Below are 24,550 nucleotides of genomic sequence, written 5' to 3' on the forward strand. Positions count from 1 at the left end.
TTAAATAACGAAGCATTTGTTGTGTGCACGGCGATAAATCTGCTAGTTTGAGCCATTAGTATGAATTATTCAAACAATTACACGATAAGAGACAAATTATACAGAATGTCTTGAATTACAGTACAGCGAGTCGTGCATTACCAGTTTTCGTCTTTTTTCCTTTGAAGAAACCAAGCACAGGCAATCATCTTCGAACCGGCAATTAACCGGCGATAAACAGGAAATTAAGCGAGCTTTCACCCGATTTGACCAAATTCCCTCGTCGGTGTGTGCCCGTCTTGAGGCGCTCCACAAAGCCTAGACTCGACATAATGGCTTTTATAATTTGAATGGGGAGATTAAAAAGCCTGGCCTTGTGTGCAACAACTGGCGTCACGAACACTGGCCCATCATAGTCGTAGCTGTTTCAATTACGCGCAACAAAAAGCTTCTTAGCGCGAGGGCATGGCGAAGAATAAAAAGTCGGTATTAGAGTTTTCTTGGCAGTGAAAAATGTCAAGTGGACATCGGGAGGAAAAAATGCGTGGGTGCCATTGAGACAGGAAGTTATGAATGGGACGACTGGCACAACTATTCCCGGATTTAGCAACAGGATTGATGTCTCCCGTGTCCTATTTTCATTGTTTTGTTTGCATGATGCATATTTTCGGGACGGGTAAAAATAACGCGCGGGAATTCGACGACGACTAATCGACCGACAGCCCTCACGAATACGGTTTACAAGATTTTGATTTACAAAGAGGATACGAGCGTGACTTTTAATCAAATTTGAAATTTATCACGAGGACAAGCTGAAACGCCTGCCTTAATTAAGAATAATGGCAGCGGGAGACAAATAAGACAACTCATTAAGAGAAAGGACCGAGATCGACTCAAATAAAGAAATGGGGATTCGTTCCCAATTACGCTCCCAAAAAATAAGCAAATTTCGATCGCTGGAGTTGTTTTGGCCCCGCCGTGTCGAGCACATATTTTCGTTAATAATTTCGCTCTCCCTAAACAAATCTCCCTTAATCCCCGATATTCCAATGTGTGCTTGCGGGATCAGTAGGTGTCTTGTAATGGAGTTTGAGGCGACAAAGCCAAGCAGGATTACACACTGTGTACTCGCTTATCCCTCTCGAAGCTCCATTGAAGGACCACAATTACACACGAACGTAATATCAGTAATCCGCATCTTTGTTCGCTTCGACACCTTCCGGGGGCTTTATTGAACTCCTCGCGCCATATTCGATGCAGAGGCGGCGCATTATCGATTACTTAATCCTAACGGAAAGCCTTACAAATTTGGAACAATAACACGCCGCACATATGGAAATGCTCGCCAAAAAGCCGCGGCGAAACCTTGATCCGTCTTCCGATAGACGGTTAAAAATTGAATAAAAAGCCGCAGGCAGCACGCCCCTGGTCTAATATCAGTGTCCGGCCTTTATTCCGATTTAATCCCGAGGATTACGCGGAAACTCAGCATCTTTGGCGTTATGATCTCGCACGAATAAAAGAAAATTAGTTCTCGAGTCGAGACTCCAGCAAGCATTATCTGGTTTATGAGGTTCGGGCTTAATTGGACTTTAAGTCTTACAACTGCCAACATTTTTTTTCCATTTTGAAAAATTGTAAAAAGACTTGTTAGCGGTAGCAGGTGTTTAAATTATTCACAAATTTTAATATTTATTGCTTATTTATGGAAATTTATGCTCGCGAACAATTAACGGATAAAGATGAGACGAAGCTGTTGTTTATAACTTGAATCGAAAAAAATTAATTAAAAATTAAGTAATTAGTATAAAGTTGACACGATTTTACGAGGCAGCTGCCACACGGTTCAAGTACCCCAGAAGACCGGTTGGTTTCAGCTATTTGTCAACATTTTTCGACATGCTTAATTATAATCCAGCGATTAAAGGAGTATAAAATTTTATCTGTGATCATCAACCATTTGGACAATTTTTTTCAGTTTTTGAAAACACCGTTTTTTGGTACTTTAATAGTAAAATAAAGAAACACTTTCTGCAATCCCTACCTTAATGGATGATAGAAGTTCTTTTAATTAAGAAATTGCTTCCTATTTTCAATCAAAACAAGTTCTGAAAAAATGTTTCAGTGCGCTGATGCTCGCCTGAACAGTCGTCCAGAACTGGTTGTTGGCATTGTGTTTTATTTATTTCACCTGTCAATAATTTCCATTGGTTTTAATGGAAATATTAGTCGGAGCCCATTTGCTTAATGCAATAAATGAGATTGCATAATAATGTACTCGTTTCAATTAATTACCATCAGAGTACATTTCCTGCAATGGAATGCGGCGCGATCCTTTTACCATACGAGAAAAGAAAATCCGATTGTGAAATTTTAATTAGAGTCGGCAAGGGCGGTTATTGTGTTTTTTCGTGATTAGGAAGACACTCCAACAGGACTGCAGCCTGCATTATTTTGGTTGGAGAGGCGAGCGCGGCTTGAAGAGGCTCTCTCCTGGGTTTTAAGTGGTGGCAGAGCTTTTGAAGCGACTTGCGTAAAGCCATTGTGGAACCACCAAGTGACTAGCTACCAATCATTAAATCGATTTTGTAAAGAAAATTCATTATTGTCCGATCCGGACTATTAATCCCGGCGAAATTAGGCGTTATTAGTATGATAGATTGGAGGCACGTCTCCATTGAATCGGAGACAATAAAACTCCGGTGATCCGTCTTCCGAATGACATCGGCTGCGGCTTTAAAAGTTCACCCCCTCGTGCGAAATTTCGACGTTAATAGAAACATATAGGCGATTTATTATCGCCTCAATGACAATGCGTGGGCCGGAAAAATGTCACTCGAAACCACATCCAATTTTATTTCAGATCGCTCCTTGTATACATCATGTAATTCGCTCGTGCGGTTATGTAATTGTGCTAATTGCTTGCACATATTCATGGTTTCTAATTAGAAATTCCACGCACAGATGCAGGGTGCTGACCGAAGAGATCCAGCCTAATTAAAAAAAATCCAGCTGTGATTTTTTGGAAAAAACGCGGAATGTTTATGACAAAAGTCACTTTGTATTAATAAAGTTGTTCGAAATGATAAATTAGCATAATAACGAGTTTTGATATTTATTAAAGGACTTTGAGGCTTAATGATATTTTTAATTATGTGAAAATATTCCGGACTGTTAGTTAACTAATCGTTAGCTTTCTACACCAAACAGGTAGTTGTGATTACAATCGACAGTTCTAGAACAAGTCCGGTCACAAGCCACCGATCCTGAAACTGAAACATCTCGAAAGCGAAACTGAAAAATCGCGCAAATGCACGAATGATTGACTGACACGTTGTCATAACTCACACCGTCAACAAATTTAAATCCACTCGACAGTTGTTTATTATTCGGTAGAGTCGAGCATCGCTGCTACTTAATTTCCTCTCGGAATGTTTGTTTTCCTGCCGAATTCGACCGCCGCCGTCGGGATGATTATTCACTCGTCTAAACGAGAACGAGAATAATTATTTCTTCATCCAATTAGGGATGCTGCACAGGAGCTACAATCACGCTCGAGGATGCTATATATTCATTGTGTCGTCCGCAAGACTAAATGCAGAAATTAATGGGGATTTTATCTCATTAACAGGGACGTGGTTTTATTTTATTCCGCGAGAAACACATTCCGAGCACTATTTAATTAAAACAGACTATACCGGAAAGCTGCAAAGGAAATCGCACAATGTGGGTTATTATCCGACCAGATGGAGTCGACGAGAAAACCGCAGGAATTGACGATTTTATCTAATGCTATATAAACAACATCACTCGACCAGTCTCCCCAAATGTTTTTCGGACGCTTTAATTCCCAAAAGAATTCCACAAAATGCGCTTTAATGACCAAAGGAATGCCAAACTCCAACAGAATCTGCACTCCCCGTTCCCACCAAAAAAATTGGGAGGGTCTAATAAACATGTATTATGATTACTAAAGAAGCTTTTTCCAGTAATGCATTCCTGGAGCTCTTTCCAAATTTTCTTCTCTCAGGATTTCATGCATTGTCTCGTCTCCAGTTGTCTTAGATCATTAGATAATTTTTTTCAGAGCACTTTTCAGTTTTTTAAGTCACTGTCAATTATTTCATGAAAAATGCATTTCAAGTCATAAGCGCCGACTTTTTTATTTTTAGTGGGCGCACAAACAACCAGTGAAGACAATTTTTTCGGATATTCTCCATTTTTGGTCTTTGAGTTCAAAATAAAAATACGCCAAAAAACTATTTCTTCTCTTTATTCTTACTATTAAAACAATACATAAAAGATTAACAAGAGGCTTTTAACAGGCTTAACTTGCTACAAGTTGGTTCCACGATTTAAAAAATTTGGGTACACACACGTAAATACAAATCAGAAGAATAAATTCTTAAATTTGCAAATTTTTGCTTATTTGGTTCGATTTAGTTTAATTTTTAACAAGAATCGATTTATTATTGAAAGAAATAATAAATTTAAATAGTACTAACGTTAAATAAAAAAGAAATTAACAAACAAAAAAATTACATCACCAACTAGAAGAAATAAACAATATTACGTACCTAGTACCTCAAAAAAAACAAGAAAGCTCAAAAAGCTTCTTAGGGTTAAGTGATGGAGCAGAGGATGTCCGAGGTCCAGGTGGATGTAACCTGGACCTCGGCCTATTTGCCACAATAAAAAGCAATTATTATTATTATTATTATTAAAATTGTAATTTATTTTCTCTAAGTATCATAACTGAAAATATACTAGTCAAAAAACCTAAGATCCGGAATCTATTATCAATAATTTTTTCAACAAATTCTACAAAAATCAGGTATAGTAGGTATAATATTAATAATTTTTTTCAGAGGTCAGTTCGGATAATTTTGTTAAAACATAAAATAAATAAAAGCCATAAATAAAACCGAATTCTCGATATATTTATTATTTTTTAAGTGGCGACCATGTGTCATTTTAATAATTTTATTTTTAAAAATTTGAAACTTGTAGCGAAATGTTGGTGACTTATAAATCTGTTCAATTAAATTTGGAGTGTTGCATCTGATCTCGCCTATTTCTGTCGGCGTTATTAAATATGAATTCGTGGCCGCTCTATAAACATAAACTAAATTAGATTAGCTCATTAAAAAAGTTAATGTGTCTGTTTTAGTAGTCTTAAAACATCACGGTTGTATAAAAAAAATAACGGCACCTTAAGCATACTTTTATTAGTAGGTGTCTTAGGCAACATTAGCACTTCCTGAGCCGTCCGCTCCCATCGGACTCTGTCTAAAATAAGGAGATTTGGAGCGGTTTACGTGTTACAAAGTTGTTGGTCCATACCGTGGAAAATATCATCCATTAAGCGAGTTTTACGATCTGTCTGAATGAGATAAGACATTACAAAGTTAGCCAATCTATACTTTAGTGCTCCGGGCAGGGCCATTACGCCGCTAAGCTCTTGGGGGCTAATTTTTGCTCGCAAACGTCGAAAAGTTGCAGGAATTGTGTGTTTCCGGCTCGTCGTCTTTAATCCGGCGTCGGCTATCAGTTCCGGGTCCTTTTATAAGCGCGCGGTAAACGAGTATCGGTTCTGAAATGGGTTTCGCATAAATCATCCTGACAGACAGCCCTATCTCGCTTCCCTCATTCACGGTGATCGTCGTAATTCCTGCTGTATCAATGCCCTTTTTACATAAATAATCGCTGAATTATTCATCGCACCACAATGTCGCCCCGTCCCAGGAGACGCTGCGACAATCGCTGACCTCCTGAATTATTCCCTCTGACAATATTTTAATTATAGGAAAAAGGCGCTACAGTTTTCCGTTTTCCGCTGCATTGATGCCGCGTTAATGAACGTCCCGAACAAATGCAAAAGTTTCTGAAAGCTCGACTGAAAGGCGAGATAAAGGAATAAAGGCCCGAGCGAAAATACACTACAGGTCACATAATACCGCTGTTTTCTGACGGATAGATTTAGCTCACAAAGCGCCCTTTTCGAATTTGCCAACTCACAATGATGGAAAAAGTTCGGCTGCATTTGATTCAGCCAGATTATTTATAACACACACACACCCCGAAAAACAACCCCACCGGAACGCGACACTTTTTTCACTGATAAGCTAATTAGCTATTTGTGTTGTTGTAAACCGGCCTCATTTGAATTTCTAATTAGATTAGGACGATTAACAAGCTTGGGACGGCTGGGACTGAAAATTTATTGTAATTCTTTTGAAAGAATGTTTCGCGGTTTGCTTTATTCGGACGTAAACTATAACGGGAGTTCCAGATAACACAAAGACCAAATTAAATGTTACAAAATTTTTAAAAGGTTTCACCAATTTAGCTATTTTATTACAGCCTTAGATTAAACGTTCCCAACATAATTTGACCGCAAAAATGCCTGGAAAAATCCAATTCTTAAGTTATCGGAATTTTAATTCCGTAATAGGTAATATTCTGAAAACTGCAAAGCAGTCTCAGTTTTAGCAACAATTTCTAGAGGGGGCTGCTTATCACGCCTCGGGTCTTATCATTAGTTATCAGATGTGTTTAGTGCCGAGCTGCCTCGTCAAAATTCTCTCGAATCAATTTTTGTCGCTCCCGTGTGTCCCTCCGTATGTCGTTAAAGCATCCCTTTGTGAGTTTCCTTTTGTGCTGTACGAGGATGTCGGTCTTGCATAGCAATGAGTTCGTCGGGCCGGCATGGATTTTAATGTTTTTATAATCATCCTCCGGTTCCCCGTTAATGTAACACTTTTGCTTTCGGCCAGAACCAAAGGCTTCATAAAAGACTTTTTCCTTTTTTATGTAAAATGTCCTAACTTCATTAACTTGTCGGTCGGAAACATGAATTTTTAGTTCGACTCAAAGGACACAGGCGCTCGCTTCAAATATTAAATAAACCTACACGAAAATAATCGCTCGAATTTTAATTACGACGCTAACAATCCGCTTGAGGAATTTTCGAGATATTTTCGACGCATACTTTGGTAATCCCCTCATCATTGTCGCGGGTTCTTGCTCGTTTTGTGCAGTTGCTGGCACTGATTCAGGATTGCCATATGAATGAACTTTCAGTTTTACGTTTGGACTTTTTTATTTGAAATATCATTCATGGACGGCTCGAAATTGCGACACGATCGCAGAATGTTTATTCAATTTTATTTGTTAACACTTACAACTTAAACAACTGCGATAAGATAAAAATAGATTTTCTAAATATAGTGAAAGATTTTTTATTCTTTCCAACGAAAATAACACATAAATCTGCAAAAAGGGGGCATTTAAACCCTTTTTCCTGTTTAAACAACAATTATTTTAGGAACCCTCTCATGACTGATGAGTTTACAGTTAGTTATTATTAATACCCAACTTTCGTTTAACTAATCCTTGCTTTAACCGGCCATCCAATTATGTAAATCCGGTGTTAATGCAATCGCCTCGAACATAATAATTTATATTTTTTTTCCGAAACACCGTTACTTCGATTAGTATTTTCCCATCGGTTGTTAGACAATGCCCCTGAAAAATTTCTCGGTGTATCCATTTCAGCTTTCGTCGCTTATAATTGGTTGATGCTCCTCGGCGAAAGCGTTAATTATTTCAGTCGATTTAGTTCGAAACACGGCGACTGAAAGGTTTAGTGTCGGATTTTCAGACAACGGATTTCCCGGCTGCGTCTAATTTTCAGGATCCTTCGACACTTTCAGCTGTTCGGAACCGCACTAAGTGGCTACAAGGCCCATAAATACTAAATATGAATCCGGCGCGAGCTGTTAAAAGCTCCTCTCTCGCCGGATAAAAATACAACGCGTTCACAATGCGGGAAACATAATTCATATACACGGCTTTTAATAAACAGTGGTGGTTGTTTCGGTTTTATATGAGGTATTTTGCGGTCGCGCACTTAAAATTGGTTTATTTTCAGTCGTCGACGGGGAGATTGCGATATGGACATCTTTATTGCCGACGCTTAATGCGAGTTTACAAAAAGAGGGAACATTACAAGGCGTTTGCAAATGAAAAATCGCACATTCTTTGCGTCTGCGACCAGGTTTTTTCAATAGTTTAGTTTAGACCACAGAAAAAATGGCACAAAAATTAAGTACAAATCTTCTGTAATTACTTACGCTTAATCAATAAACTTCAGCTTCTTTTCGATAATTAAATTAGTTAAACTTCGACAGATCACTAAAGATTTTCACATAATCGTTGTTTTCTTTAACTTTACCACCGAAACTGTGTTTTAATAAAGAAAACCAAACAATCTATCTTGTTTTGTACTTTTTCTCCCCCAGAAAAGAGACAAAGGTATCTATCTAATCTCAAAAATGAATGCAAAAAGACCACTTTTAATCTTTTGATTTGGACCAGAGGTCGTTTACTAGGAAATAATTTAGAACAAAAATCTGTTTCAATATAAATCAATTTTTAGAATAGAGAACATGCGATTCGCTGTTCATTTCGAGCGCTTTTAGTTTACAAGCAGATAATGTTTGTGCGTCTATTCATCGTGAAACCGCCTTAATTAAAATCAATTTTTCAAGTGTGATGGAATGTATGTGAAATAGTCCGTGACAGTTTTCACGCATCCACACTCCGCCCGGTCGGTAAAAATATGCAAAATTATACATTTCTTTAAATTAACCAGCCCGCCATCTCCATAAATTTGAATCAGCATTTGAAAAATGATTTCACACGTGGGCGTTTTCCCACTCGTCACGCAACAGAAATTTGATCTAATAGACTTGTCCTGAGCGCGTTGATTAGCTCGAACAAAAATCGATTAGGTTCGAAAATTTCTGTTCCTGCGGCATTCCGGTGTCCTGCAGACACCCAGACGGCGATTATTTAAGCCGAGTGCGGCCATTTGTCTCGGTCCCGGAGAAATATTCATTAGTCGAAACCCGTTCATCGGAAAAAATAACGAGCAAAAACGGCATGCGACAATGATATCGGCCGTCGATCGGGCCGCTAACTTATGCAGATGTATTCACCAATCTCGTGCAATTGTGCTGTAATTTAAAACTTACAAGGCCTGTAGACGAGGCATTTTTAAGAGCGATTCAAATGAGAGAGCGAGAAAAACCAGTCCACAATGGAATTGTTAAAGTTTGATTCGGCAGATGCGGCCCGGAACGGAACCAATCTCCACCGGAAAACTCCGGGGAGACGCGGGGTATAAATAATAATTCGAATTTTGGCGGTGCGATATAATCTGGTCGTTAATCTGGAGGACCTGGTATCGAATTTCGGGGGTATTATGATAAAGTGTCCACAGGATGGCGGTTTTGATTAATCTGGTTGGTTGGTGTTTGACACCGTACAAGTTAACTGTTTGGCGGAATAAATCGTCGTTCGGGCTTGGCTTTGGGTCAAAAATCGGTTTAGTGTTAATGAAGTAGAGCCGATGCAATCTGCGAGCATGTTCTTTCTAGACGATTGTATCTCCCGTATTTATTCGGTAGTTGTGTTGCGGAGTGTATCAGCGAACTGTTGGCTATCTCTATTACGGCCCACCGGATTGTTTTACATTTACACGCAACGTTATCTCTTTGTTGGCCGTTTGAGGACTCAATCCCCGTCCGGCGAAATTTTCTTTATGCGTTCTTTGAAGCGATAGAGAAACAACAACAACAGCGAGCGAACGAAAGCAGTCCATTGCAGAAATGAACATTCGCGTTTGATGTGAAAGGTCGGACATTAATTCATAATGAACGAGCAGACTCCTACCACTTATATTTCCTTAATCCCTGAGAGCACACAAACGGACCAGCGGCCGCCACACTACCGGCCGCATAGCATGATGAAAACCTAATGGTTATATCTCTTTATGTCGAGATCAAAGGGCAACGGGCAGCGCCTGGTGTGCACAAGATCGTCCTTTTTCCGAACTCATCATATCTCGAGGCCGCGGTGCCCCATCATGGCACACGGCTCTAATTACTGAGCGCATCTCTTCACGGTGCAAGGACCGTGACCGACGGACCGCCGGATAATCGACCAAAACAACCCTAATTGACCCCACCGATCATTAACACAACTGCGAAAAAAACAATACACGAAAGCTCACTTGCCGGACGAAAGCTCACCACATCACTGTCATTCAGACATTCAAATCAAACCCACTCGAACGTTTATACACCACAAAGTCAAGAAAATAAACTTTGGTGCACTCATTTCACTCAAGCACAAGCTGTCTGTCTGTTAATCATGCAAATTAAAGTTACATTTTTGGACTTTCATGTTTTTACAAAAATGCTAAATCTCACAGAAGAAGTAGATTTAAACTTCGTTTGCAACTGAAATAACTGAAGTCTCTCCGTCTAATAATGATTCAGACGAGATCATAGCTCCTTATCTACCTACCTACTGACGTGGTTGAGCTCTATTACTCAAGAAAAAAAAGAAGATCTAGCAAAAATGTCTTTTTTAAAATGAAAATTTTGAGTATTATACTAAGATGGAAGTAGTTATTTTTATATTAAACGGACAAAACAAAGGTTTTTTATCGAGAGCTTTAGGTCAAGATGAAAAATACATTCGAAAGCTCAAAAAACAGCTTTGCGGACGTAATATAAACAATGTTTCTTCTACAACTGCAGTGTTTTAAACTGCAAATTATTAACAGCGAAGTACAGAAGTACCTACCCACAGTTGTTTTTTGCTTATTTCGGAAAGTATTTTTTGACAATCGTCTTGTCTGCAATAGCGTCTTATTATACCTCTCTCTGTGAGAAAGTATTATTTCTGTAAGCACTTATAATAATATTTATTTTTTTCTGAAGTTAGGGCATTTCTTCCTTGTGGTGTCCGAACTGGTATAACCAGAAGCACAATTTACAAAAAAATGCTATGTCTGGTCAAAAAACGATCAAAAAATGCGTTTTATTCAAAAAATTTGTTTGTAACCAACATTAATTTAAACATTTTGTTTGGGAGACAGATATGTATTTACAGTTTCAAAACTATAGAATGCCAACGTCGCATTTTACAAAATTATTTTTTTAAATACGGTTGATAAAACTGTAAAATACTCATTGATGATTAGATGTCCCATTAAAACTTTAAATTACATTAGCTATTAATGTTTTGAAGTGCATGAATAACTTTTAACAACTAACTTTTCTAGCTTTGAAACAGCTTATATATACTCAAAATTCTAACGTAACAATTATTTATTTTATATTTCTATTGATTTTTTTTCAAATGTAGTTTGTTGCTATTAATTTTTCTGATAAGGTACTACCATGGTACCATAAGTAATTTTTTGATTTAAAAAAATAGGAGGCGTACAATCTCCAGGATTATTTACTTTTCTGGAAATGAGAAGTCTCTAGTCTTTTAAAAAAACATTTTTTTCTATTAATTACGTGGTTAAGTTACAATCATCATGTGGAGATATCTGATAAAATCAAAAGTAAGAAAAGTGTTTTTTGCAAACCTATTTGCAAAAGTTTTTTAGAAATTGCACTGTTTGACATTAAATATATTAGAATCTCTATACTGTTTCGAATTTTTTAGAGAAATAAAATTTTTAGTTATAACTCAATAATACCGCTTTACCCAAAGTATAACAAAGAAAGAAACAAAGAAATAGTCATGGGATTTTGATCCCCTTGAAAATTCAATTTTACTCTTTATTTAATTTTAAAATGCTTTGGAGATTGAATATTTTGTTGTAATTGGTAATTTAGAAGTTTGATTAGAGAGAACATCTTTGAACTAAACGTATTTTCTACATAAAAAATTTCAAAATACCGGGCAAAAACTAAATTGTACTCAGAAAAAAATGCACTGGAACCGGTATCGATCTTATTTTTTGTAAAAGTGGCGAGTTGTATGAAGATTTTTCCGAAAAAATACCCTTCTGTAGCGAATGCTAAGATCAGGAAAGTTTAAGTGTGTCATCTAATCCGATTTTCCTCTACCTAATTTTTAATTTTGGTTTTTGAAATGTTCTGAAAAGGGGGCCAGATGTGGCCAGAGCTGCGACACATCATAATTTTCAAATTTTCCTCGGTTTGTCTGAAACCTAATCAAAGTTTCAACAAGAAGGTGAAGTCGCTGGCTCCGGGCTTATTATTTTTAAAAGTTGTCAAATGTTGGAAAAATGAATGATGTTTAGTTATTAAGTGCAGGCCGCTAAGCAGTGACGCAGTGCAGAGAGTCTGCCAAGAGCTTCTATTAGTTATGTAAGTAGTTCGTGAGTAAAACTCTGTCCGTAGTGAATCAAACCAGTGTCAATATTTCAGCTTTTGGCAATAATCGTCGGTTAAGAATCGATCTGTATCCGCGTCGGTGGTTTATTATCCTCGCCTTTTCCTCGTCCATAATGCATGGCTCGTTGCAAAGCAGGTCCCGGAATTTGACAGGAGGCATCCCGGCAGACTCCTCCTGCATCTTCCATAAACCTAAGATCGCGTACATTACGAGGGCTCGGATCTGTAATTCATTTTCCGCCGGACTCGAGTCAATTATTTAAAAATTGCCGTCCCAGCGTGCATCATTTCTCCGCGAGTTCCGTTCCCGGAACAGTCGTATTTCGCAGCGGCCGCAGCCGCCCTATGGGTCCCCGAGGACCACTTCCGGCTTGTTTTACATCGTTTTGTTCTAACAATCCCGCGCATAACTCCTGCATCGACCCGGCGAGCGCTCCTCCAAGCACTCAAATTGAAATTCGAAATTCGGGATGGTGGTGCTCATTTGACAGACGATAACTCAACGCTAACTGATAAAGATTACCGGAGAGGCCCCCCGCTTTTTGCACTTTCGAGACGAACATACACGAAACAAATTGCTTTTTGAAAGGTCGACAAGAGCGCTGCCGACTGTCAGCGAGTAATTGATGAGCATGACGCGGGCCTAATTAACGCAGAGCATAACGCGGGACACACTATCACAAGGCGATAACTTAAGAAATGTCAAGAGACGGATGCAGAGGCCGGAAAAAACGCGCAGGTGACGGCGGTGACAACCGGAGATGCAACTGGCAACTATTTACAACACTACATGCACAAAAATCCACTTTGACACGAAAAAATTCGACCGGAATTCGAAAAAAGTGGATTTTTGGATTGCTTGGAACATTGAGCAGCAGATTCTAAACTGAGAAAAACCAAAAAACGAGAAAAAAATATTTAAAATAAAAAATTTCGCTCTGTACACTATTTTTCAAAATGCGCCGTTTACGGTTAAAGATACAATAAAAAAAGACGAAGAGAAATAAAATTCTACAAACAGTTCGGATCATATCTCCATCTTTAACACTTTAGACCCCTAAAGCCCTTATGCGACGGATTCGTTTCGTTTTTGGTTGAGTGCTGGGAGAACGGTTGAAGATACCAGATGAGACAACCTGGTTAATTAAAAAAAATGCATTTTACACGGCTGACTGGACGATCATCACAAGGTATCTCCACTAATTTTTTGATAATTTTTCACTTACAGATAAAGATAATAATTAAATTATAATACACATAGAGATAAAGATAATAATTGAATTTAAAAAAAGTAATTTTTGACCAAAAAGTCAAATTCTGAATTTTATACTAAACTACGCGTTTTCACTTCAGATAATTGTTTACGAATTTAGCGAAATAAAATTCCAATCGGATTTTGAATTAAAGGCACTTCTAATAAATCACGCGTTTGGTTTGCGTCTGAATAAAAAAGGTTATTTAATCAACCATGTAAAAGTTATAATAATTGACACCCTAGTTCGATGGGCTAGCAGGTAAGGATTCACTTAGTCTAAAAACTTTCTAGTTAAAACTGTTACCACTTTATTTATTGACAAAAAATTTAAAAAAATCGAAAATGGTCTGTATCCAATGTACGTACAGGCTGGTGTGTAAAATTTCAAAACTTTCATTTTATTAGAAGTCGCGATTTTTTTGGATGCGCCATAAGGTTGCCTCACCCAGTACAATATAGTTTGAAAAACTTTTTTGAAAAAAAAATTTGTTCTCTACACTTTTTCGTATCTCCTACCAAATTCGTAGCGTTTTGAAAAAAATAAATGATGGCCAAATTGGTAATTGGTCATCGTTATTTAGAAGTATAGCTATTTTTTATTCGATTGTTGATCATCTGACGAAGTTAAAATCATTATTATTTGTTAACACAATTTCTGATATTAGTCATTAAGTGGGCACTCCATTTATTCCTTTTATTTTTATCTATAAGGTTTTCGATAGAGACGCTGTTTCATGAATCAAAAATATTGTTTAGATATTTTTGGAGGATTGATTTAAAAAGCTCTAGTTCACACCTGTCAACACCTTCATAAAAAAATACCTAACTGTATTAAGAAATAGAAATTGTCACGACGTTTTACCATTTTGCAAAAACTATAAACATACCTACCTACAGTTATTACAAAAAGATTATTTAAAGTTAACAAAATTGTTAATTAGTCCAACAGAAAAGATTCTGTTTTAGTTTTAATCTACTTATGAAAAAATTGCATTATTATCGTAATTTGCGCCTTGAATAAGTAAATTATTGACAATGTAATCTGAACCTTGTTCTAAAAAGGATAATAAGATAATGCTACGTTATGAAAATACAAGAGAAACTAATTTTTAATTGGACAAATTACTTTTTGACGATTTCATTTCCTGTTACAACAACGGGTCATAAACCTTGCCGAAAATTGGTATCAATAGCAGTGTTACATAACAATAGTACTTTATCAGTTCGCAAATGCATCAGAAACCGTTTCCTCCATTTCATAAGTCACTTCAGCGATAAAGTAATTATCTGAAGTGTCTCTAATAACAAATGACAATATTACATAAATATGGGACTTTTTCGTTCGTTTTGTTTACTTTGTTGGAGATCCGCGATGTTGTGGGTCATCCGAAGAGGCGGATGTTTATGGGCGAAAGCTCTGTCCATTCTCATTAGCGCGTTGAAACGGGACTAATGTCGAATCGAAGAAGCATCGAGCAATAACAATCAAAGCACTTACCTGTGCCGGTTTCTCGAATATAGCCCGAGAAATAAAATTCCGAAACGGTAATGGTCACTTTTACGGCCTCGAAATTCGCCGCTTTTAAAGCTATTAGATTATGACTTACCGGGACATGACATCGGGGAACTCCCTCTTCAAAACCGCCCACTTCTGCAACAGAAAGAATGATGGGATGAGAAACGCGGCGTGGAAGCAGGGATGGTTTTTCTCTACCATAATGTTATCACTCGCGTTTGTTTGGCTTACTTCTGTGTACCCACAGCCCGAATTACAGAGAAAACTAAATCTTTCGATAAAATTGTTGACAATCATTATTGCAGAAAGTGCCTACAGGGAGTGCCTATCTTTCGATAATACGTCCCGTAATTGTCATTTCCTCATTTTTTCCCCAATCGCTGTAGACACGGTTTTTTAACGTCGCTTGATTGTTCGACGGATCGAAATTAAATATCCAGAGAGCGGAAATGGGATCGCGAAAGGGGGCCCCGGCCAAATAACAAACACATTTCCTTATAATAGCGAATTAGTCGCTAATGGAAGAAACACATCTCATCTGATTCAGCCACAAAGCTGCGATCTCGAGGGATCGCCTTTGATTAGAATCGTATGATTGCATTGCTCAGTGTCTGGAAGTGCACGAGAAAAAACTCTCTGCACTCTTTGACAGACATTCCCGCCTTATTCCGGCCTTGGAGCGCCTCTGATTGCGATTTATTTATCGGGGATAAGCGAGGTATAAAAGGGATTTTTACGCTGATCTAATTAAATGTGCCAAGTGGCGCCGGACGATCACTCCATAAATAAAAACAAGAGGACACTGACTCGACCAGAAGCTCCAAGAAGCTGAGAGAATTGGGGCAATGACACCTTTTCCTGACGCGAATTCACTCTACCGACGTGCACATATTAATGTAAAAACATTTTTCAAGTGTCACTTTATTGATAACAACTGTTTGTACTTTTTGGACAATCATTAAAGCTTTTGTTTATTTTTTGATAATCCCGCAAATATTCCAAGAAATAACATTTTACTTATTTCACTGTTTGATGACTGTAGATTTGTAGTCAATCGATCTACAAATAGCGTACCTACATACTTCAGTATTTATTCTTTTCAATTAAGTTGATAAAATTGGAAATTTTTGAGTTGTGGATTTACATTGTGATAATGGTTTGATATCTTTGCGAATTTTTTATTTTATATGTGTATTTTATGTGAAAGATTTAGATAAGCAGCACAATAAATACAAAATCGTAGATTAACACCAACCCATCTATGGTCCAGTCACCAAACATCGACAGGATTATTAATTTAGAGACAGATCGTTGGCTTGCAAATTTTCAGGACTACCAGTAAAGTTTTATCCTAAATTTAGATATATTTAGCTCCTAACCAACCCACAAAGATAATTAAATAATCTTTTTCTCACCTTCGTAAAAACTGAACGTAAAACTCAACGTGGAAGCCTTTTTGCCCTTCAAGACAGGCATTTTGTGCGTGAAAAATCCCTATGAGTTTAAAACGATTCTACTTAGAATTACTCAGTGGACAATCCAATCTATATTTTTTGAATGGAAAAACCTGGATACTGTTTCTGCATCGGAACCATGTTTGAAAGCTGAGTAAATCAGCAAGCTTTCTGTGTGTCAAAAATGTTGATTTTTGTGCATGTGATAATGATGCAGTTGAGTTGAAATAGCGCAAAGTTGCGTTCGAACCGTTTCAAAAATTGAATAATTCAGATCCGCCGCGCAAAGCATCATGCAACTAAATTTAAAATGTATGACGAGTTGGAATTAGTGTTTTTCTGCCGTCGTTAAACACTGAATAATTAAATTTGTTGTCGGTTGGCGATTTTTGCTATACATAAAACGACTCCGCTTTCTATCCATTAAAAGCCGAGAGATTAAATTATTGTTTCGTCCCTCGACCATGTGGTCTTAGATGTCCTCAGGTGCCGAGTGTCCGGTAAAAGTAGCTGTTTGGATTGTTAGAAATGAAAGTGAGGCAACTGAAGAGGAGATTTCGTGTGATGTAAGGTGGCCCAGTTCGAGTCAAGACAACAGAAACAATTAAACGGTTTATGTGTGGAGGTCGCTTCCTGCATCATTAATCATCGCTCTGACCATCCTAGTTAGGCCGTAACCCACTTGATGAGCGTCTTAAATTTATATAAATTTCGTTTTAATGGAAAAGTAATTTTAGTCGTATGCACGATGGAATTATCGTGAGGAATGCGTGAGGTCGAGCAATTTGCCTCATGCTCGTCGCTCACGTGGACGCACAACCCTAAAGCGGTTCGCAGCCTAAAAGTGCCAGGTTTTTTAGCGTGGATTTCTTTCAATTTGGCGGGATAATTCGCCCCATCCCCTGCGTTATTTATCGTTCACGTGCGCCTAAATCATCGAAATTTGGCCAAACCCTCGTAATCTGATCTTGTAACAATTCCGGTTCGATTTCGTCCGGGTTCCGTGTCCTGCATGCTGCAGGAGGCCTCCGAGTGGTCGATTCGCTTTCCAGGTTTTATAATGCACCTTACTTATTCATTGCACACAATCGCATCAATAATTAATGAACGCAGGGGTCAGACTGGCCTTTTAAAAAGACCCTACTTTATTGAGTTCTCCCGGCAAGTAGGTTGTTTTTGTTTGATAACTTTGTTTGATGGCTTTTTTACTCGAACCGGTCCACATAAATTTAAAATTATCTAATACCGATGCCGTTTGGACATATATGAGGCCATTTGCTAAATGAAAATCGATCGGAATTTTTTTCGTGATTAGAAAGAGGAATCGATTCGGGCCTTCGGCGATCCAGCAGTCTGACGAAATTGGCAGTGGGCAGCGGGTGCCCCAAGGCGCCGCTCGCGGACCACTGCTTTTCGTAATATCGCTGCTGAAATGTCAGGTTTGTTGGTACAGGTGCTGAATAACAATGCATAATTAGGGTTATTATCAACCGAAAAACAGTTAAAATGCGGACAAAAAATTTTATCGATACGAGAACAACATTTAATCAAGTCCCGTTGCGCGCATAATTAATTATCTAAACTAATCAAGTCGAAACCCTCGCTTTATATTAATTACTTGTTATTCTCGTTATTGAACGATGAGAGTAAAGGTTAGGAATACAAAAAACGAGAAAAACAAACATTTCTGCGTCGTTTGTGGAGGGTCATTGCTAACCCTCGAATACATTCAGGAAAAAAATGTTCATTAAAAGATAACAATGACTGGCTTTGTAGTTGCTCCACCTGACAATAACAGCGCTGCATTTTGAATAAAGCACTTGCTGCATCACACTGTTGCACTTTGTTCGCCACCAAAATCGATTTTTCACTCAAAGAGTTTACTTTGTGGCCAAGACAGATGGCAAAAAGATTCACGAGCGAAAGCATTTCGTCTTTGATTTTACTAATATTTATTGCGTATGCAACTACAAACAACCTATAACCCGACAAAAGAAAAATCCATCCGTATAATCAAGCCGTTACTGCAGCTCTATAGCGGTAACTCTGTAGAGAAAAACTTTAAACGTTTCCTATTGCTTGAAAGATGCTAATAATACAACATAATAATTCAGCGATTTTTTCAACTGCTTTGTTTCGAAAATTAATATGCTCATTGATTCTGGCGGCCTCGGTGCCAATGACTCGAATCTGGATTCAACTTAAAAGCACACATTTAATTAATTAATTAGATAACAAGCATAAAACTGATGATCAAATGGTGTGATAGTGAAGCAAAAAAAAACAAAATTTGTGGTCACGACGACAATTTTCTCATCAAAACATGGTACAAGTAGGTCCAGAAATGCATATTTATTGATTCTTGTCCTGCGAATGGCCCGATTTCTAGGACACGCTGGCTAGAGCGTCTCGTGTACAATTATGAGTGATTTATCGATTCCAGCATCGGTGTTTCCATTGTTGCACTTGTTGAAAGTCTCGTATGCGTGTCCGGTACTAGTCCATGCAATAATCTAATAATTTATCTGGGGATTATTTTGAAAGAGCGGCTCTGTTACTTTCACGGAAGACCGCAATAAGTGTGTAAAATACGCGCGTTGCTCCGCCAAGAATTACATACATTACTGAGATTAAAGAGCGTGTGGTACGCAGTATATTCTCACTTGAATGTAATTTTTGCGATTCGGTGCTCTTTTTCCGCCGAGGCGAAAGAGAAATTGGATTCTCTCCGCGTACTCGTAGCTGTGTAATTATAGGAAGTTGCATTGCATATTGTTTGGAGTTTTTCGTTTTGGGCGAATTATAAAGATATTCGTGGTAGATTTAGGAAATTGATAAAATTGAGTAGTGAGTAATGGATTAGAGGCAGACGCGGTGCGACGTGCAGATGGCTAAATCCGATAGCGAGGAGCGTTTATTAGCTGTGCACACCGGCAGCAAGCTAAGGGCAAGGTAAGTCTGGTACATTCTCGTCACGATCCGCCGATTGGATGGCAATCCAATAATCTCACTGTTCCGGTCTGACCTGATGCAATTCTTCTCTAAAGAGCCACGTTACTAAATACATTATGTATGATACCGGTGCTGCTTAGCTTCGCAGATTTCCTCTCAGGACTGTTCTATTGTTTTTTGATCGGTTGAGCTGCAAGGATTGCTGCTGCTGCTGCAGAATGCGAGCGGATGTGCGTTTTTGCGGTTTTTGCCGCCGAGTATGTTGTACCGTGTGTTTACCTCGGGAATTAATGTAAACTGGTATATGCACTTGCCAACAGGATCGGTGAAACGCACAATGTGCTCTTAATTACCAAGTATTCACCTGCGCTAACACAACTCGCACTTTCTACCACTTCTGACCGGTTTACAAAAGGATCAAATCAAGCGATTCTAATCGCATTCAAATCCAAATCTTGCAAAACATTCAATTCTGATCTAAAACTGCGAAACCGCAAGTACTTTTTGCTAGCGGACAATTCTAGAGCCTAGAAGGCCTGCAAGATTACTGAACATAAAACCTCACTAAAGAAATTTTTAAGTACTTTAAGTCTCTAACTTAGCACAAGCTCAAGCGTAAAATATTTTTCAAAAGCTCGTCTAGATTTAAGCTCCCATCTAAAAAACTTCCAAATATTTGTTGTTACTTGTTGTACTTCTAAAACTGCAAACTGAAACTGCGAAACCTAGTCTAGACGCAAGAAAATAACTTAGAAAATTCTAAACCCTGGAAAATATTTCATGCATTAAAATAGCGATCCATGAAGACAGGCGCACGTCAACGCTAGGCCAAGAAAAGAATAAAGTAATAATTAAACGACGTAGAAGTACTTAAGCCTTGACAAGTGTTTCCGCCGGTTTTTAGTTTTGGGTTTGAATAATTTAAATAAAACTAAATTGGAATTACGTTTTTGCGTAATAACTATTCTCATTTACTTGGACTTTGTTACAGTTTTGCTTAGCTGAAGCTGGAAGCTTTTAATTACGTTTTACTGTGCAATTGCGTTTTTGTTGGATTTGCTCGCATTTGAGTCCAATCTTGGGCTATAAAACGCGACTAAAAATCGTTATGTAAAGGAAAAATGAAAGTAATTTCCAATCGCAGCGTAAAAAGAGCGAACAAAATGTAAATTTCTAATTTCCTTTCATCTCACAACAACTAATCAAACAAAATGACAGTTCCACGACATAACTCCTCTCGCACACACACGCACGCACACTTTCATCCGCCTCTGGATTCCGGGCTTCGGGCGAGCAAATCGTCCTGCTCATTATCCGCATCCCGTGTGAATCCCCGAAAAACCAACATCATTACCGAAACAGGTGGACGTGACCGAATCGAGTCGGCGTGTGTGATGCGTGATTGTTCAGCCTCCTACCTGTCATGATGCAGCGACCGTTAGGTATACACCTGATCGGCAACCTGACCTCTGTGACGTCACTGTCCACTCTTCCGGGTGACCTTGGCCTTGGTCATCGCATCCACCACCTCCCGATGATGGTGCTGACCAAGTGGTGTGACCCCACGACCCGCTGGGTCCGTCTGGGGCACACGTCATACGTACACACGCTCATCTCGCGCCCGTCAGAAAGGACAGCTACACTGATCGCGGCCTTTGATTGCGTTTTCATTATGTTCATTCTCACGAGGTTCTACACCGAAAACGTGACGGAGGGTTCAACGGGCGAGGCTAATTGGGCCGAAGAAACGAACCGCAGGGGGCCAACACACGGAGTTAGAAGGTGCAATGCCAAAAGTCAAAAGACAATGGAAACAATTCCAAGTCACAGTCGAATTTTTCGCGTCCGCAAATTGCAGATACATAACTCATTTTTTTTAAATAAGGTCATAAAGAAGGTTCATTAGGTAGACCAAACTAAAGAATAAGTTCAAAGATTTCTCAGAAATTTGAAAGTGATTCTGGTCCCAAGACCAAAAGCTGCTAGGCTTTCAGACCCTAAATCTCAAGAAACTGATTCAAGAAAATTCCCAATGCAATGATAATTTAAGGCTAGGTTATGGCCTTTCAATGTAAAAGAATTGTGGCTATAACTAAGTCATTTGAAAAGATATCAACGTCGTTTCAAAACTCAATGTAACTTAGAAATAATATCTACAAAATGGCTTTTAAAAAAATTTAAAAAATATAGTACTAAATAAACTATAACTACGTGAATAAAGACGTTTTCGGACTAAAATACGTTAGTCACCAAGGCTTCAAAATAAAAAAAACTCACCAACCAATCGACAAAGATTTTTATTTCAATTTTATTAGGCTTGATATTGCGAAAATTCTAATTCATTGCAAGCACAAAATTTCTCGGGCGATGATTTATAGCTCTGTTCCGTCAAAGGAAGCATTAGAATGTAGAAACTTTTTCAAATTTTACCAAAATTCAAGTTGTGTCTCTTCATTTTCATCTGCAAACGAAATGTGCTCAGAGAAAAAAAAACCGATAGATAAACTAATTTTTGGAAGCTCAATAAAAGTCATGTCACACAATAAAAGAATCCTTGTTTTTATAAAAAAAAGACTTGGAACCAAAATTATGAACCAAAAATATTACAACTTTCGGAGAATTAAACGAAAAAAACAAGATTCAGAATGGAGAATTTAATTAAACAAAATTAGGAAAACACCGAGCGGAATTTCTAGCAAAATACAAGATAAATGCTAATTTTACAAATAGATTAATAAATTCAGTATCAAAATTCACAAATAAAGATTGTCATCATCACTTTCATCGATGGCACCAAAAGAACTGCGAGCTTATTTGTGACAATTCATCCTTCAATAACTGATAAGCCTGATTGCACTAAAACAGATTATCCGAGTAGTTTCTTCGCTAAAGTGCATTTTGCCACAAAAATGTTAAGCTTGATCCCAAAATTTTCTATTTTTTCAAAAGTTACAAGGCTTTTCAACGGTAAATGGAGGTTTAAATCAAAGAAAATTCCTAACTCTTCAGTTCAGATTATAGTGAAAAGCTCTCAAAGCTCGGTATTGTTTGGATAGTTCCTGATGAAATTTTGGAATTCCAGTTGCAGTTTAGCAGGATGACATTAAAACATAGCCTTACCTTAGGAACTATCAAAGAGTCTTGAGCTATGTGGTCTTGTTCTTGGTCTTGTGTTATAAAGATTTAGCAAGACCAAGATTTTTAAACCAGACGTTACGTTATTTTGACGATATGTAAATAAGACATACCAAAAAGTAGTATAAATAGGTTATTTATCATTTATATATAATTATATATAATAGGTAATTTATCAACAATTTTTTTTTGAAGAAAATCAATTTTTGTATCGGTCATTTCTAACTTTCTTATTTTTTATTTTTAATTCCTAATTCTTTACTCTTTGTTCCTCATTTTTCGATACAGAAGCGACGGTTCTGGGCACCTAGTGTGTAATAAAAGTGAAGGTTTGTCTTTTGGTCTCTTCTTAATTGAAAAAAGTCTTGTCTTGGTCTTGGCACTGATTTCAAGACGAGATTAAGATGCAACATATCTTTAAAATATGTACTTAGGTTTTAACTTGAGGTATCGATGAAAAAGCTCCACTCATCAATTTTTAAACTTAAGTTCAGGTCTCAAAACTGAAGACTAGATTTCGGAGTCATAATAAAGTACTTGTGTTGAAAAAAATGCTAAGATCAAGTTTTTTATTGCGTTTATAATATTCATTAGAATCAATTCGGAGCTAATTTTTTGAGAAATTGTGTTCCATAGTCTGCATTTGAAGAAAACGCTGTACAAAGGATGATCTTCAAACCAATGTGTATTTTTCTAAGTATATTTGAACTACAGAAGTGATTTTCTACAACGCTCTGAACTCGGACTTCGCCAATTTTGAGACACAGTATATACTGTTCGGAATAAATAAGCACTGTTCAGGTTTCTGGTTAAAAAAATCAGTGAGTAATAAAGTCACTGTCAACTGGGCATTGACTTACCACTAACACCTCTGCAGAGAGAGAATGATCAACAAAAATAAATATGTGATAAAAACGAATTAGATTGAAACCGATTACAAAATCGTAAACCTCGATGGAAAATTGATTTGAGGCAATAAAAATAAATTCATCTCGATTTCAGTTTTATACCTGAGAAAATACTTTAACTACCGGCCTGCCTAAACGTTTCTCGTCATCATGTCCCTCGTGTTATTTCCTCTCAATTTAAGTAATTTGATAAATGCGATACTTTCCCAAGTGATTCAATAGCTACTAAAATAATTCCGAAGCGTTTCGAGCTCCTAAATTCGCGCCTGAGGTCAGAACCGAAGCAATCCTAGCATTTACAGATGAAAATGCTCCGTCGTAAATTATAGGATAAATATTAAAATATTATGTTTATTTCCACATAATTGGTTAAAAATTGTGAAACGTTCTTCGGAGTTCAATTCGAGTACAGTTATAACATATCAATTAATTCCTCGGATTATCTCCTCGCATCTTAACGAAGCTTCTTACAATTAAAATGTTGTTCCACTATGATGGATGGGACTGCGGGCAACAATCGATTTGTGTACAAGGAGCCGAAATGAATTTGAGGAAAGAATCGTATTGTCCGATTATCCAATTGTGAAATTCTTATAAATCACATACGCTTACTGTTACATAACTGTAAACGATTAAAAAAATCTAAATATGTGTGGAATAATTGATTGCTGCATTGTAAGGCATTTACTATCTTGTTTCTTTGTAAAAGTCGGCGCTGATGTATAATAATAAGAGCCGGAGGCGCACTTTCGAAATTGCTCGTACGTTAATGTATGAAAAGTTGATTGAAGCAATTATTTCGATTTTTCGTAATGGGAGAAAATCTGGAACGATGAGGTTTCAGCGCCTGAAATAGGCAAAGACAAAGCTCGATTGTGGCACCGGATGCTGTAAGTGGGCCGAGCTGAAACGGAAGAGCAGGTGGACGACGCTAAATCATCGTTTTGTCAAACTTTACGAATTTGTGATTGCTTTGATGTAATCGCGACAGCTTTATGGATTGATAAATATACGAGATGGGGGCTATTATTTGTGCAAGAGTTATGGTGGACTTGCTGCCAGGAGTAATATACGATTTGGCGCGAATAAGAGCACTTCGGAGAACAGCCTAATTACGAGTAATT

At 37.7% G+C, this 24,550-nt stretch overlaps 1 protein-coding gene across 2 annotated transcripts in view; it reads right to left on the bottom strand.

The window, feature by feature from the left end:
- Sox102F overlaps window positions 1-24,550 on the bottom strand; it is a 70,012-nt gene that overhangs the window by 43,418 nt on the left and 2,044 nt on the right. The window contains exons 1-2 of one of the 2 annotated variants that reach the window (XM_008193900.2): window positions 15,176-15,289; window positions 15,069-15,112 (exon numbers count right to left, since the gene is read on the bottom strand). In XM_008193900.2, coding sequence (XP_008192122.2) covers window positions 15,069-15,112; window positions 15,176-15,274 — 143 coding nt within the window. In that variant the 5' untranslated portion in view covers window positions 15,275-15,289. Of the gene's footprint in view, window positions 1-15,068; window positions 15,113-15,175; window positions 15,290-24,550 lie in introns of those variants that run through there. The other variant, XM_015979436.2, reaches the window with a different exon arrangement.

Source organism: Tribolium castaneum, chromosome 9 (assembly GCF_031307605.1).
Source record: "Tribolium castaneum strain GA2 chromosome 9, icTriCast1.1, whole genome shotgun sequence".
Lineage (NCBI taxonomy): Eukaryota > Metazoa > Arthropoda > Insecta > Coleoptera > Tenebrionidae > Tribolium > Tribolium castaneum.